Source organism: Myodes glareolus, chromosome 18, assembly GCF_982192425.1.
Source record: "Myodes glareolus chromosome 18, mMyoGla1.1, whole genome shotgun sequence".
Classification (NCBI taxonomy): Eukaryota; Metazoa; Chordata; class Mammalia; order Rodentia; family Cricetidae; genus Myodes; species Myodes glareolus.
Window position 1 is genome coordinate 23,287,195 of NC_142043.1, and position 16,814 is coordinate 23,304,008.

At 40.5% G+C, this 16,814-nt stretch overlaps 1 protein-coding gene across 1 annotated transcript in view; it reads right to left on the reverse strand.

Moving 5' to 3' along the window:
* Positions 1-16,814, reverse strand: part of Col19a1 (collagen type XIX alpha 1 chain) — a 324,015-nt gene that overhangs the window by 32,929 nt on the left and 274,272 nt on the right. Inside the window, exons 33-40 of the mRNA XM_087898047.1 lie at positions 16,366-16,419; positions 15,578-15,631; positions 12,522-12,566; positions 10,645-10,695; positions 10,514-10,558; positions 9,852-9,878; positions 6,213-6,266; positions 3,312-3,356 (exon numbers count right to left, since the gene is read on the reverse strand). Coding sequence (XP_087754173.1) covers positions 3,312-3,356; positions 6,213-6,266; positions 9,852-9,878; positions 10,514-10,558; positions 10,645-10,695; positions 12,522-12,566; positions 15,578-15,631; positions 16,366-16,419 — 375 coding nt within the window. The remainder of the gene's footprint in view (positions 1-3,311; positions 3,357-6,212; positions 6,267-9,851; positions 9,879-10,513; positions 10,559-10,644; positions 10,696-12,521; positions 12,567-15,577; positions 15,632-16,365; positions 16,420-16,814) is intronic.

The window sequence follows — 16,814 nt, forward strand, 5'->3', positions numbered from 1 at the left end:
AGTACAAACACCTAAAGATTAAAGGAGTAAAGAAAAATATGCCATGTAAAAATGAAAAGTACTATGATACTGGGACCTGTTTCCTCTGCATATACTGGATTTTGGGGATCCAGTCTGTTTGGACACTCACCTTCCTGGACCTGGAGGGAGGGGGAAGGAACTGGAACTTCCCACAGGGCAGGAAACCCTGACTGCTCTAAGGGACAAAGAGGGAGGAGGAGAGGGAGTGGGGGGAGTGGGAGGGTGTTGGGAAGAGGGGCGTAAATGGAAACTTTTATAATTTAATAAAATTTACTTAAAATAAATAAATAAATAAATGAAAAGTACGAAGAAAGTCTGAATTATGCATATTATTGTGTTTTCTTTGAATATTTTGACTGTGAAGGAGCTAAGTACAGAAAGACATTATATTGTATAGTCTGTTAAGTTAAACCAACATATATATTTTAAAGGTATCTTAATTTCAAAATTTGGGTCTAAGGCTATGTTGCTTTGAAAAAGAGGTTCTGCTTTTGCTTTCTCAGAAGATGAGAACCTGTGGTTTCCTTGTAGACTAATGTGGTTTGATGGACCAAGACCCCTGTAAGGTCACTGTGAACATCCCTAAAAAATTGCTTTGTCCAACAAAAAGCAGGAAGCAGTTTGGAGATAACTATGTCCAAATTCCCTAAATATTGTTTATAAATGTTTGTTTACATTTAAAAGAGGATATGCTACCGAAGATGAATACTTTGCATTAGTATAGATCTTGGTCTATTGATACAAATTTAAATCCAATTTTGTTATATGTATATTTGCGCTCTTCATTAAGGTATTAAATTTGTGCAGCTCACTTAAAAAGTGTAATGTATAATTAAGAAATATAGGTTAATAGATAATCATCTATAATAGTCAAGCTTGTAGTCCTCATGTTAGCTAGGCTTTCTAGATATATAGAGATATAGTTCAGTAAGACAATCTTCAAACCTTTCAAAGACCTACAGAATATGGCATTTAAAATGTTTTAAGAACATAGGACTTTTCATGACAATGAGACACATCTGCTCCTGGCAGCATCAATCTACTTCAAGGGGAAAATGGACATCAAAGAGGCTCCTTATGGAGTTTGCTGGCCATTTAGGCAAGAAACTGTGCTTACCTGGACTGTCTGATGTTATACTGTTTGAAGTGGACATGCAGAACCCACAGAAAAGTGCTAAAATTGCCTAAAGGTGAGAAAGTTCTTTAGGGTCCCTGCTTCATGAAAGAGTCTGCAAGACATTCTGCAGGAAACAGAAGAAAGTGACTGACAAACTGTCAATATAGGCAGAACAGTCTTTAAAATTTCCTGCTTTGTGGGAAAGTCTGCCAGATACTATGGGTCTCTAGGCTGAAGATGGATGCTCTAACAATGCAGAACAACTTTGGGTGACTGTCTAGGAAGTGAAATGTCTCTGTCAATTCTAGAGTTTTGGAAGCTGCTTACAATGTACTTCCTGTTTTCTTAGGTAATATTATAACCTTCTGGAGTCTTTGATGGAGTTGAAGAACAGATAGTTATAGTTTTTCTTAGTTATGATAAATGATAAAGGAGATATAAATATTGTAACTGTAATTATTGTTTGATACCTATTTTGTTATATGTAATTTTACTATGTTAAAGTTAAAACCTTTTTTTATTTAGACAGAAAAGGGGAGATGATGTGGGAAGTCCTTCTGTATATGTGTTGCTTTTATTGGTTAAAGAATAAAACTGCTTTGGCTTGTGATAGGGCAGCGTAGAGCTGGGCAGCAAACTAAATCAAATGCTGGGAGGAAAAAGGCAGAGTCAATTAGATGCCATGTAGCCACCACAGGAGGCAGACATACCGGAACCTTGCTGGTAAATCACAAGCCTCATTGTAAAATATAAAATAATAGAAATGGGTTAATTTAAGAAGTAAGAGCTAGTTAGAAGTACACTTAAGCTATTGCTAAACAGTATTGCAATTAATATACTTTCAGTGTGTTTTTTTCAGATTTGGGCTCCTGGGAACAACCTCTGGCAACAGGTATCTAGAAATATTTCTTTGAAAACAGACAATTTATGGTAATAGTAGAAGGTATGTTAAAGTCACATGTAGGTGAATGTAATAGGAAAATGAGTTTCTTTGTGAGTATGAGAACGTGAGTGTAAGGGAACAGGTTGGGATGCCATTCTGAGTATGGTTCCAGAAAGAGAGCCCCCAACGCTAACGAGAAGGAGAGTCAGATGTGTGTGGAGGGTGTAAGATTAAGTGTGAAGTCCGTTTTCATAAACAATCTTCATTTTATATAAATTCTAGAGAAAGTATTTTTTATTTTTTGCCTTGACAATTGTACACATTTTTAGTCTCAGTATGGACAAAAGTAATAAAGAATGTCGTTCTCTGTAAGGCATCTACATGATGGGTAGCATTTCATTTTTTATTTGAGCTAGTTAAATATAATAATGAGGGGTTCATGGACCTTTTTAGGATGGCAGTAGATGGCAATGTATGGTGGTTGGGGGTCTTAGGTTGTATACAGTGATGCTAAGTGGTGTTAGTGAAGCAGCCGTGGGGTGGGGCTGACAGTCGGGCCCCTTCTTGTCTTCACTATTCAAGCACATGGCGTCCGTGGACTTTCTTGTAATACGATACTGGACTTTCCCTGCGGGGTCACCTGCCAAGAGGATAAATGGCCTCTTACTCATAAACCGTGACCACAAAATTTTAATGAGGGCATCATGAATGAAGATCAGAATTGTCCCAAGGGCTCGTTGAAATGATTTCAACCTTTCTGGGAGCACTTCTTATTCATTTGCAGAGACCTTGATGAAATTAAAGCATTTGACACCAGAGAGCAACAAAAAATGACTGAGAGGTTTGAAGCCTGGTTTACGAGAAAACATTAGCAGCAATAAAGCTCTGCTAATAACCCTGGGTGAAGTGAGCACCCAGGCAGACTACAGTTTAATGTGGGAGCCCGACGCACGTGTCCCAAGATGAGAACGTGGCCTCGGGGAGATAGAGAACTGCTGAAATATGACAGGGACAGAGGTATAAAAAGTGAGTTTTCAAAGCTGTGCACACACACTAATGCACAGCCATATGTAAAATGATTTCCTCTCTTTCCATGAAAGAGACTTGGGAAGGAACAAAAGGCAAAAAAGAGAGGGATGGTCAAAATGAAGAACAGACATGCTAGAATCAAGAGCAGCGAGACAGGCTCTGGACATCAACCACCATATAGTCAAAAACCCTTGATCACTAGCTATAGACTGAGATAGAAATGCATACCTGAAAAGCTAACATGATATAAGCCAAACTCACCGACATGCCGGCTATTCCTGGGGGACCTGCTGGGCCTCGATCTCCCTGTTGAGGTTAAAATAGAAATGGTTATTTATAATGATAGCTATATACTCTTTACTCTTATAATCATTGCTCAAATAGTAATTTGACATGCCATTGTGGATGGAGAAAATCTCACAAGGCTCTACACCTAGATGAAAAGTGCAGAGTGAAGGAGAGAGGGAAGAAGGGAGAGAGAGAGAGAGAGAGAGAGAGAGAGAGAGAGAGAGAGACAGAGAGAGAGACAGAGAGAGAGACAGATTTTCAGTCTTCAAGGATGAGCCTCCTGATTGATTATCCAACTAGAAATGGGCAGCCCTAAACACACACACACACACACACACACACACACACACACACACACACGATACTAAATGGCCTCAAAAGGCTACATTTATAACAAATTGTTTACATATGTGAGTAATAATGAAGAGAAGGCCATGAATTTGAGGGTGGGCAAAGAAGTTGGAGGTAGAGAGGAAGGGATAGAAATGCTGTGAATATGTTGTGAATACAATACTTGTGTTTATAATGAAAAGAAATTGGATTTGTAAAGCCTTTGTTGAATATAATAAGTGCTATTGTTATTAACTTGTATGAAGAAAACTAGAAAAGCAGAAAAAATGTATACACAATTCAACCTATTATATTTTCATCCTCTAAAGAACTAAGTAATTCATAGTTCTAATAAAAACCATTATTTATGATATTACTTTGGCTTATTTCAAGAGGAAGCCATGCATTCTAACAGTTAAAGTTAGTCAATATTTAAAATTCTACACATAATAAAAATTACTACTATGACCTGAAAGATTAATCACAATGAATGTCTCCTGAGAACCTCTTCTTCACCTACTCCTGTTGGATGCAGGGTTAGAATAAGAAAGACTGAGAACTAAAGATTTTTATTTCTCCTCCAATGACCAGTCAGAAGATCCAGGTAATTGCTCTGAAAACCAGAATAATTCAGGTGCCTTCAAGAGGCAGTGTGCTTCAGATACAGTTCGCACTGCTGTCCGTGCTGGGGAATGACATGTGGGAGAGCAAAATGGCAATTTTATTGAGCAGAACCCATAATTTAAAAAAAAAACTCACAATTTTGCTTAGGGATGTAAAAGAAGACTTGATGAAATAAGGAGATATGGAGCGTAAGACAATGCCATAATTTATAAACTTAAGGTGACTAAACGGGTATAATATACCTTGTAGGTTAATGGGAAACCCAAATAGGAAAGCTATACCTTGTAGTTAAGAATTCTGTTTGCAGTTTTCTTCTTTGTTCTGTGCAAGTTAGAGCTTCTATTTGTAATTAAAAAGTCTCTGTCCTGTATAGGTTACAGTTTTTGTTTGTAGTTCAAGAATAAGCTCCTGTTTGCCCTGTAGTAAGTTCTTGCAAGTTAAGGTTTTTATTTGTAACCAGGAATAAGCTTCTGTTTCTTAGATCTGATTTAAACTGCTTGCAACTCCACTTACATGATGTCTATCCTTGCCCTTGATGATTTCTTGTCATTATATCCTTTTAACAATGTATAACAGCCAGCTCTCTCACTTCTGGTAACACCTTATCTCTCCTATAAAAGGGACTTCAAGCAGCAGGGGATGCTTTCTCAAATCCTGACTTAGGAGGAGACAGCCTACTTGGTCAGTGTCCAAAATACAGTTTGCTTTAATTGAACACTTGTGGATTTGGTCTTTTCTCCTCTAGATCCTCAGGCCTAACAATTCCTCCATAATTTCTTCAATTTCCGCCTCTAGGTTCCTGCTTGAGTTCCTGCGCTGACCGCTTGATGATGGAGCGTGAAGTGGAAGTGTAGCCAAGTAAACCCTTTCATTCCTCCAAGCTGCGTTTGCTGAGAATATTTTATCGCAGCAACAGAAAGCGAGCTAGACTATTAGATAATGCCGGGGCTTACCTCGGTCTCTTCCATCCTCTGGCCAGCACCGTTCCTCCAGTGGTCACAATGAGCAGCACTGTTTGATATACCGGGGTCACCTTTCTACCCTACCCCCACTTCTCAGACCTCATATCTAAGACTTCTGCATTCTCACATTTGATGCAGGACAATTGTCTGTATTCTGTCAATCATATTTTAAATAAATGCTGATTGGCCAGGCAGGAAGTAGAGGTGGGAAAACCAAACAGGAAGTAGAGGTGATGCAATGAGAACAGAAGTATTCTGGGAAGCAGGAAGCTCCCTCCACACTCCTGCACAGGCCACTGAAGAGGCAGGATGTAACCTGCCCAGCTGAGAAAGGTACTGAGCCGTGTGGCTAACGTAGATAAGGATAATGGGGTAGCATAAGTTATAAGAGCTAATAAGTAGCCTGACCTAATGGGCCAATCAGTTTATAACCTAATGTAGACTCTGTGATTTCTTTGGGACTTGCTGGTTGTGGGGTACCGGGCGGGACAGAAACCCCAACAAGCCGGCCCTTCATGCTACACACATTGACCTTCCCATTATCGCTGGAGCTGGTGGCTTGTCTCCGGGTCCTTACATCTGTGGTTTCTGCTTCATGAATTGTTCTTTCTTCAGACTTATGAGGACATGGCTAACTCACCTTCCTTAAGTCACTGTTCAGTTCTTGCTTTCTGGGATATCATATGATTGATGGAGGACCCTCCACCCCCACCCAGCACGTGTGATACCTTTTAACCTGTTCTACTTTTAATTTCTTTCTGTAGTATTTTCTGATAACTTTGTTTTTATTGTGCATTTCCTGTTAGTTTCTGTATCCCTCCCTGGAAAACAAGCCCTGTAAGTATAAAGCTTCGCTTGTTTCGTTCTCCTATACTTAATAAATATAAAACAGTTACTGGCATAATAGCAGGTGAACATACATTTTTTAATATTGAACCAACACTGCCTCTGTGCTTACCTTTACACCAGGAAATCCTTCGAGTCCTGGCAAGCCCATTGCACCAGGCTCTCCCTGTAAATGGGAAAACAGAACATGCAGGAGCAATGGCCAAAGGTTTATAAGCAATGATTTAAAGTCAAGGTCTTTTTATTGCTCATATCCATCAACTCTGATTTCCAACCTGGCTAGTGAATGGCATCCTTTATCTTCAGGCATTAGGTATATGAAAACAGCTTGGGAATTACAGCTATTCTCCAGGCATACGTCTGCTTTCTGATTAATTATTTTTATTCTGATTAAGAATCTAATCAGGATGAATCCCTGTAGTATATTAATAACTCCAATTTCAGTAAGAATTAGAATGAGAGGCAGATTTTAATAAAGTTTGCCAATTTGTGGGACACATGGGGCTGCTAGCTTACAATCTAATAAGATTGGACTGTTTAAGAGTGAGTGGAACTGGGGCTCTCAGAACAGACTGTGGCATCCTTGGCACGGATTGTAAACGCTTAGGAAGATAACCCCAGGAGTGGTACCGTTAATAATTTAAGTCAGTGCTCAAGCTGGCAGATACTGAAAGGGGGATAGACCAGCACTTTATATGTTCTATCGCATGGTCCCAGTCTGTGGGTCTTTAAGTAGCATTTGGAAAAATCTCTTGAAAAATGCTGATGGTTTGAACAAAAAAACCCATTTTGACCAAGAATGATGTAGAGTGGGCTCAGAGTGAGGCTCGACAGTTGGCTGCTTTTGCAAAAGACGGGAGTTCAGTTCCCAGCATCCACATGGCGGCTCACAACCACCTGTAACTCCAGTTCCAGGGGATATGATGCCCTCTTCTGGTCTCTTGTGGGTACAGCAGGCATGTGATAATTGTTCATATCAGGCAAACCAAGCACAGAAACAAATCTCTAGAAACATAGAGAAATAAGTAAAATGGAGTTATTTGATAATTTCCTGTGAATTAATTACTTTTAGCTAAAAATATTTTCTTAGGACACTAGATGCTTTAAGGATCACAACCCTGGCTGGTGTGGTGGTGCATGCCAAAGAAACAAAAAAACAAACTAGAAAAGCGAGCTTTCAAACTGCACTCTCTGTAGATACATGTTTTGCATAAAAATACAGTTCTGCTAGAAAATATTTCTAAAGCTTAACAACCATTACTGTTTATCCCTGTATTGTATAACCTAATAAATGCATGCACAACTTAATACGTTTTATGTTTCAAAACATTTTTTTTAGTGCTCACTAATAAATAACCTGTCAGTCAGAAGAATAAAAAATAAAAAGGCATTCAGACTCTAGTTTGTGTAAGGCTGTGGGAAGAGGCCCTGAGTTATCAATGCATGGCGTATATCCTGGTATCATGACATCTCTTCGTCTACACTTCCAGCAGTCTTTCCTTACAACAGAGGAAGTAATCAATTAATTAATCAGCATTTGTTTGGGAGCAGATAATAATTAAATATTTAATTGAAATCACGTTGATATTGAATAACTAAAAAGGAAGTGTTCTGCATCAGGAAATCATTCACTTATTAGTATATCCAGCTTTATTCCGAAGAATATTATTGCCATGTGCTGTGTTTTGAATCTTAACTCTCTTCCCAAAGTACATGAGTTTGAGGGCCGATCTGCACATCCTTGCATACAGACGCAGGGCTCATGGGGACTCTGACCTCATCAATTAACCCATTAGAGATTTATAGCTTAGCAGGTTTTAGGAATGGAGCATGGATGTAAATAAAAACTGTGTTTCTTTTCCTGCCACCACGAGGCTAGCAGCTAAGTGTTCCCTGGTCCTTTGACTCCCCACAGGCCCAGCAGAGCAGCTGACAATGGACTGAAACCTTTGAAACCGTCAATCAAAACTAGTATTGCCTCCTTCTAAGTTGTTTATCTCCAGTATTTTGTCAGAGTGACACACAGCTGACTGAGCATGTCATGGAATGTGAAGGATACCCAGAGAGTGCATTTCCTCCGCCCACCCGTGTTGGCGTTTCAGACATGCGCTCTGGAGGGTACAGTCCTTCCACTCCTGGTTTATTCCTGTACTGTGGGGTGCTGTTTCTCTATACCCAGCACACGGTGGGAGATGATGACAATAGCAAGAGGCTGTGTTCATGTTGTATGAATGTTCACACAATGTTTAATTCCATGACTCCGTATTTCCCATTCATATTCTAAGCACAGAGACTAACCTTCAATTACTTTTTATTCTTTGCCCTGCTGAAGTTTAGAAACACGGGGCCTAATTTTTTTTTTAAATTTTACTCAAAAGGTCTTAGTTTTTGACCAGCTACTTTCCAGCGCTAATGAATTGTAATTTATTCTCCAGTATAATATATTTTTTAAAATGTTCTCACCTTAACCTGCAATTATTAACGTGAGAATGTGAAAGAATGTTCCAGAAATGTCAGTGAGAAGTCTGAATTTATCTGTATAACTCAGAGGGGTGCTGTTCTATAAGACTGTAAGAAAGTAAGACTAGGGGAATTTTTATCAATAGCATGAAAAAATAGAAACAAAATTGAACACTATATTTCCAGATGAACATATAGAATAGTATTTTCAAAGATACAAAGAAAGAGTAACCAATCACAAAAGAAAACCATCTAGATAACATATTTGGGATTCAGAATACAGTACTTAGGACTTGAAGTAATTATTTTAGAGTAAATCAAATAGACATCTAATGTGTATATCATTCAGTAACAAAGATAACTTCTTTGGTAAATCTCTTTTTGAAAATATATTTATATATTAAAAGCTATTTTCTATGGTTTGTCTCTTTTCTGGTTTAACATTTATTCAGACAGTTTCACCAACTTCAACTATAATAAAAAAAAAATCTTTTTTTTTTCCAGAGCAACAAAAGATTTTTTTTTTTCCAGAGCAACAGAAAGTGGTTTGAAAGCCTGTTTCAGTGTTAGGTACATTTAAGTTCCAATTCTCTCCTCAAAGGCTAAGAGGCTATACAAATAGAACATGAAGGATGGAATATTTGCTTGGAAAGGACATGGCAGGGAAAAAATGCCAAAGGTTAAAGGGAATCTAATTGAATTTGGCAGAACTTTTGTCACGAGGCTCCACGGCTGAGAGAGATGCTGAGAACAATTATCACCCTTTGGGCAGCTTGAGGACACGATCTCCTTCTCGGCGGAGTGTTAACCTCCAGATATATTCCACTCAATAAGCAGGTTTATGACAGTCTGCACTCCCTGCAGAATAATTGCCCAGGACATGCAAAGTAAATAAACAGTCCTTTCCCCTTTTCTTGCTGGCGAGATGTCAGACATATTAAGGAATTTCTCTCCCTTAAGTATTTCTCTTCCACGAGCTACTTAAAACTGAATCAATCATCAAAAGAAGGCCATTAGAGGGAAACGTTCCATTTGTCAAGAGCCTTATATGTGCCTTCCTACATCAGAGGGTGATTTTTAAAACCTGCTGATGGAAAGAGTCGCACCTCAAGGGCAGGGACAGCATCCGCACTAATGCATCCTGAAAACAAAGGACGTGTTTGCAGGCATATCTCTACTTGCTTGTCTCTGACACCTTAACTGAGACACAGCTAAGAAGGCAGGCCACCTTTGCTTGGTATCCTTTGCAGGATTAACCAAGACTACCGCACAGAGGTAAGAGTATACATACCACTGGGCCGGGATCACCTTTTGGACCCTAGAAGAAAAGCATACAAAGATGTCTTAATTGTTATGAAAACACAGTTACAGAATCTGAGGCATTTTTTTTTCTTCAAATGCCCATTAACAAATGTAAGGATGGTACATATTTTGCTTTTGCTGAAGTTTGGATATGAAGAATAAAATTAAGAAATGTGACTTGGGGTCTAGAGGAATTGCGGTTCAGTAGTTAAGAGTGCATAATTCTCTTCCAGAGTACCTAAGTTCAGGGCTCAGCACCCATGATGGGTGGCTTTAGCTCCAGGAAATCAAGCATCCTCTTCTAGCTTCTATAGGCATTGAGTGTATATCCCATGCATATACTTACATACATACCAATCAAAATAAAAAAAAACTCTAAAGAAGCAATATGTAGCTATTTCTGTGAACATGATTGGACGTTGACTCAGAACTTAGCTTGGCAATGAAAAATGGCACTATGCTAAATATTTTCCATTAGAAAAGTTTCATGAAAATTTTCTTTTATTCAAATTGGTTTCACTTATTATTTACTCCGTCTGTAAAATTTGGTTACATTTGTGACGTTCAGTTTTCAGTGAACTTGAGAGATTCCCCCCACAATCATCACTGTAGTCTAGCTAAAGCAACTTCAAGATATTCATCTGTACTTACAGGGGGTCCCGGGGGTCCTGGGTAACTAGGAACATTCATTCCTCCCTTCAAAGGAAGAAAAAAACAGATGAGAAGAAAATACAGAGCCCGACAAGGGGAAAATGATCACAGCTAACTAGACATGGAGATACCTGGATTTTGTACAAACTGCTCATGCCGTTTCCTTCATTGAGCGGGACACCCTTAGGGAAGAAAGAAGATGCAGAAGTAAGCGTTTGAACCTCAGTCATTTTACTAAATGGCATTCTTCTGATATTAATTTTTACTTAAGTTTTTCTGTTCTATACTTAAAGCGGATTTAATATAATAAACAAGCTATCATTGTGCCTCAATGTCTCAAAACGGGAAAGCAGGGAAAAGGAGCCTGTGCTACGCCTGGAGCACCTGGATGTTTCCCATCAGGGTTTGAATAGTGTTCAAGTCTGCAGACGAGGCACTAATGTATTCAGAGGGAAAATATTATTTGCTCATTAAAATTCAGTTTCTGAGTTGCCAATTTGCCGTGTTTACAGCCTGCTGACCTGCAGGCAGCCGAGCAGCAGGACTGATGAAGATGTGATCAGGGAACAATCTGGTACTGCAAAGTGAGGCTTTCCTAGAGTATCTTCAAACCGAGCAGAAAACTGAGGTGAATTGGAGGACAGCTTCACTCACCATCTCGTGTGGGTACTTCTACAAAAACATCCCTAGTACCTGGGGAAAGAGCACTTGCTCCTTCCCCGCAAAAAACCATATATGAATATGGAGTAAAAAAAGAGAACCCATAGTGCAGTTTGAAAATTTCCATCCATGTTAGCATTTGGGGAAAACGCACATGAAACATTCAGTTTGGAAGCACCTAGAAAGGACATCAGAGTCTTACATTAAATACCCAAGTGTGTGCTTTCATTTTTTTGGTATTTTTTTTAATATCTCAGAAGCAAAAACGAAGAAGCCATCGTTTCATTGCCGCTTGGGGATAATGGTGGTGGGCCCAGCGTGCACAGTTCTCACGCATCTGCGAAACAGCAAGGAGGGAAGAAAAAGCTCTGCCTGTTTCGTCTGCTGCTCCCGTTCATTGGGGAATAACTGAGCAGGGGCTATATTTTAGTATGCTATGCCCGGAGGAGACATAAGAGACTTAGGAGACTTCTAAGAAAGTTTCCCAGAGAAGATGCACCATCTGTCTCAGAAATGAATTATTTTTGAAGAATCCAGAGACAAGAGGAAGATTTATTAAGCCTGATATAAAAACACAGGTTTCTTGATATAATTTTCTTTCTTTCTTTTTCCCATTGAGAAGAGGAGCGTATTTTAGAATAGAACACCAGGAATTTTCTGTCTTGCTCCTTTGTTAAGAAAGAATCAGATAAAGAACATGTTCAAGAAAAGAGAGAGTCGAGCAGCTAGCTTGTGTGCAAAGCGTGCAACTGTGCACAGGCTCATAACATCTGCCTTAGGTTTCAGAAGGCTGCCAAGAGACACTACCTCTCTCTCCTAAATTTGCAGTGCGGGGGAAATAAGGGCTGTGGACCTCAGGCTTGCTGCAATTCGGCCAAGGCCCCACACGAGGGCAGACTTGCCACAGAGTGGCCGCTCTTCTCGCCACAGCTTCCCTGGAAGAGTGTGAGTCTGTGTAGACCATCAGGGCAAATGTCCAGGGCTCTCAATGCATTTTTCTCACTGCACGTCATAGCAGAAGAATTTCCTCATGTCTCAGACATCACTCACCGGTGAACATACACAGCATCTTTGAAAGTCCAAATTGCATGCTAAAGAAAGGACGTCCTTTTAAAGGCCTTTTATTTTCTGAGATGGTATAGGTTAGTCAAATGATTCTCTGTCCTTTTTAGGAAGTCTAGAGGCAGGCCAGTGTACAGCCATGCATCCTGACTACACACACACACACACACACACACACACACACACACACAGGAAACTCAGAGGACACAGTTTTTCAAGCATCTAAGCAATCTGCCTTATGAGTCTGAAGTGCCCAGAATTAAAGTTTAAATCTTAAACAACTCACAGGAGGTCCAGGAGGTCCAGGTTTCCCAGGGGGTCCCTCGCTGCCCTGCAGGAGATACAAAGGACCAAATGAATGGCTTGGACATTTCCACTTGAGATTTGTGATCCAGGTTGTTTGAAGAGCTGCCTTTTAAAATTCCCATGACCTATAATATTGCCTCTGCCTTGCAGTCTTATTCTGCTTACCTTGCTCCTTGGTCCGGTGAAATACATTTCCCCACTCCAGGAATGTGAATGCCTCTCTCCAAGCTGTGTGAACTCTAGGGAAGGACCCTTAGCTTCACTGGGGGTAGACAAGCTAGGTGACCTGGTCTAGGCTTTGAGTACAGTGGGGGATTCTCTCCTTCTATGTATACATGGGGAAGAAAGGGAGAGTTCATGCACAGATTGCAGGTTCTGAGACTTTGCCTCCACTAGCCTTCACTCTTGGCTTCACCTCCACCAACTTCAGCTTTGTGGAACCAGAGAGAGCAGTCTAGTAAATTTAGCCGAAGTATCAAATCACTCCTGTTGGCTAATATTTAACTACAATCAGGTGAGTCATGTCTTACCGAGTGGAAGTGACTTTGGTATGACAGCACTTAAGAGAAATGGTCTGTTAATTTAATTTGTTGATACAATTTAAATAGCCTTAGGTTTCTGCTTATAGGAGACACAAGTTGAAAATGAAGGGGCACTGCAATAATCACTTACTATAAAACAATAACTATTCTGGGATTTGAACTGGGACTTGGAAAATGACTTTTACAAAGCACAGACTCCTTACCAGCTCACAGCCAACAATTGTTGGAGCCCCTTGGGCTTTTTGCCAGTTGTTCCTATAACTGCGCATTGTTTGTGGAATGGTACCTTTATAAACTTTTCTATGTTGTGTTTATCAGGGACAGAGATAACACACGGTTAATTGACAAGAGTATCCAGAGGGACTAACACACAATGTCCAGGAATTTTGAGGGATGCTAGTCCTCTTCCAGAATTTGGCAGACGATTTTATTTCAACACTCATCTGTCTTCTCATAACAAAGGAAAACATCACAAGCCATACATTTATCAATTTAAATAAAGCTGTGAAGTTTCTCATGCAATGAACGGCCTGAGAGTGTATCCACTGAATAAGCACGCTGTATCGTCCCCAAACCACTTCGATGGCCACTGCATCTCTAAGACATCCTCCATCCTGCTGACTGCTGGCAATGTCCTTTAAAGCATTACATCATAGTGCTCATGAGTCAACAGCGTGTGCCTAGTGAGAATACGTCTTTTCTTTCTTCCTGGCACAATTAGAAGTCATATTCTCATTGGTGCCCTCGAGCTCATTTCAGTGTGGAATTCCCATTAACTTCAAAGGCCAATCTAGGACAGAAGAATTTTCATAGAAAATAGAGAGAGAGAGAAAAAGGCTGGTGCAGCAGAGAAGGATTCTTGAGATATTAGCAGGATAAAAATGTGCTGTGGCTCTTCAGAACAAGTAAGTTGTTTCATTTAAGTGTCCTGGGGATATTTTGCTCCTCGACGCCACCATGATCCGTTTAGCTCAGGGAGCTGGCATCCTGGCAAGTGTGCAGGAGACACTTAGCTAGCTTATGTGGCCCCTTGGCTCTTAGTTCCTTATCCTGAATAATTTTAGCTGTTTCACCATTTGTGAGTCTATGCCTGGGCTGTCACTGTAATGCCACTTTTGACCCTACACCCGGACAGCCTGGTGCTCTTGCGTTGTTGGTCTTCCCTCCCTAACACAGCCCGCATGGCCAGCTGTGAGCTGTGGTGGTTCATCTTCACTGCCCAGCTGATGAGATTTAGAATCACCATGGAAACGCACCTCCGGGTGTGTCTGTGAGGACATTTCCAGAAATGTCTAGCAGAGCAGGGGAAGACCCACACTGGATGTGGACATCATTATCACGTGGGCTGGAGTCCCAACCGAACAAGAGTACGGCAGCAGCATTCACCTTTCTCTGCTTCTGCCTGAAGAGGCAGGGTGACCCCCCGGATCTCCTCCTACCATGACCTCACTGCCGTGATGAATGCTATGAACTGTAGGCCAGAACAAACCCTTCCTGCATGTGATGTTGTCTCAGATATTTTGAAATAGCAGCTAGAGTAACCAATACATTCTTTTCCCCAAGGAACAAGTTTTCAGTGACTTCCCACTACTGCCTTCCAGGGCCAGCATTTCCAGACTGTATCACAAGACCTTTGGTTACTGATCAATGTTTTTATAGTCGGTACGGCATCTGGAGCCAGAGAGCTTGTTCAGAATCTTTGGGCACTCCTCCCCCTAACTTACAGCATGAATCCAATCCACAGGGTGATGAATGAGATGGACCCTTTGGGAGACAGTTAGGTCACGGGGTGGAACTTTCATGAATGGGATCAGTGCCCTTATAAAGAAGCCCAAGAGAGCTGAGTTACAATTGAACTACACAAGGACTCATTTAGGGCATGCCCTCTGTGAACAAGAAGATGGGCCCCAGCGGCTGCCAAAGCTACCAGGGCTTTGAAGCTTTGACTGGGGACTTTCCAGCTTCTGAGGCTGCAAGAGGTGCCGTTTAGAAACTATTGATAATATTTTGGTTATAAAAGCCCAAGAGATTAACAGGAACAGCTGGAACTCTCTGGTATGCTACAATCAATCCAGCTTACCCATATCTCTTTAGGAGACTGGGACCAGTCACCCTTCCACATGGACGCATGGCCTAGTCTCGGACTCCAGTTTCTGGATTTTCTTTTTTGTTGATTTTTTTTTTATTTTTATTGAGCTCTACAATTTTCTCTGCTCCCCTCCCTACCTCTCCCCTTCAACCCTACCCCAAAGTCTCCATGTTCCCAATTTACTTTGGATTTTCTAAATCCCACCCCAGTGTTCTCTCTCGTCTTGTTTTCCTCTGTGAACACACCTGTGCTCACACCTACTTTTAGACCAGCATCTTTGCAAGCACACTCCATGAGTAGCCACTTCCTGACACCATTTGCTCTTGTAGGCTGTTCTTGGTTGCATGGATCTCTCAGTAAATGGTTCCACCTTTCCCATAACCCAAGCTCCATTGTCCTCTGTACCTTGTCACCTTTGGCTCCAGTGGGACCGGGGTGTCCAGTTCTTCCTGTTAAACCCTGTGAAATGGACAGCTGAGTTTGTCATAGAGCCAACAAGTCAATGATCAAAAGATGTTGGAAGTTGGTTGCTAAAACTTACCCATGTTGAAGGTCATTTAATCTTAATTAAACCAGTTCTACAAGTTTATATTTCTTCAAGCTGATACAGCACCTGTATTCTCCTGATAACTCTTTGGAAGGGTAAAATTTCTGTCTGTGGGTTTTTTCACCTTGGCCAAACACATTTAATGACCTTAATTGGAACCTTTTTGATACACTTAAGAATTTAGTCTTGCTGTTTAAATGGCAATTTACATAACATTATGTCTTTCTAAATGAGGTATAATTTTGGTAGCGATCAACATTTTAAATACTCTAAGACTGGGCAGAATTAACAATGGGCATATTGAGTTATGTGATCTGCATTGTAAAAAACTTGTGTTGCATCTGAATCTCTTGTCCAAGGTTAGAACCAAAATTTAAAAGTAAGGAGATGATGCACTTGTGTATCCAGCTTTTATTTCCAGTGGAGTGGGAGGATGCTCTTTGGCTTGGCAAAACTTTTGACAGGAGGTCTCCAGGTCACTAAGTGGGCTTAACTGATCTTAGAAAAAAATGGAGGTGCTGAAGGAGGCTGCAATGGCTGATCTACAGAGAGACACGGAGCTTGAGAGGCCCCAGGAATACTAATGTACCTTGTAGCATTCCTACAGGTATGACCTGTGAGGAGAATAGTTGTATCAAATACTTACAGGAGGTCCAGTTGGGCCAGGAGCTCCTGAGAGGCCAGGAATTCCTTGAAGACCCTGGAAGAAACAGTTTCTATCATAAAGTTTATTCTAGGAAACAAATCATTTTTGCAATTCAAACATTTTTATTATTGAAAATTAATCATAGACTTTAATTGAGAAACTTGATATGCATAACCTATAAATAACTACTTAAATGAAAAATTATCTGTATGGGTGTTTGCCTACATGTATATCTGGGTACCATGTGTGTGCCTGTTGTCTGCAGAGGCCAGAAGACCACATTATAAAACTGTAGTTACACATAGTTGTCAGTCACGACTTTGGGGTTGAGAATCGAACCTGGGTTTCTGGAGAGCAGAAAGTGCTCTGAGACATCTAAAAGAACATGGAGACATCTCTCCGGTCTCTAAATACCAGCTTCAAAGAGTACGGGTGGTAAGCTAAAATGC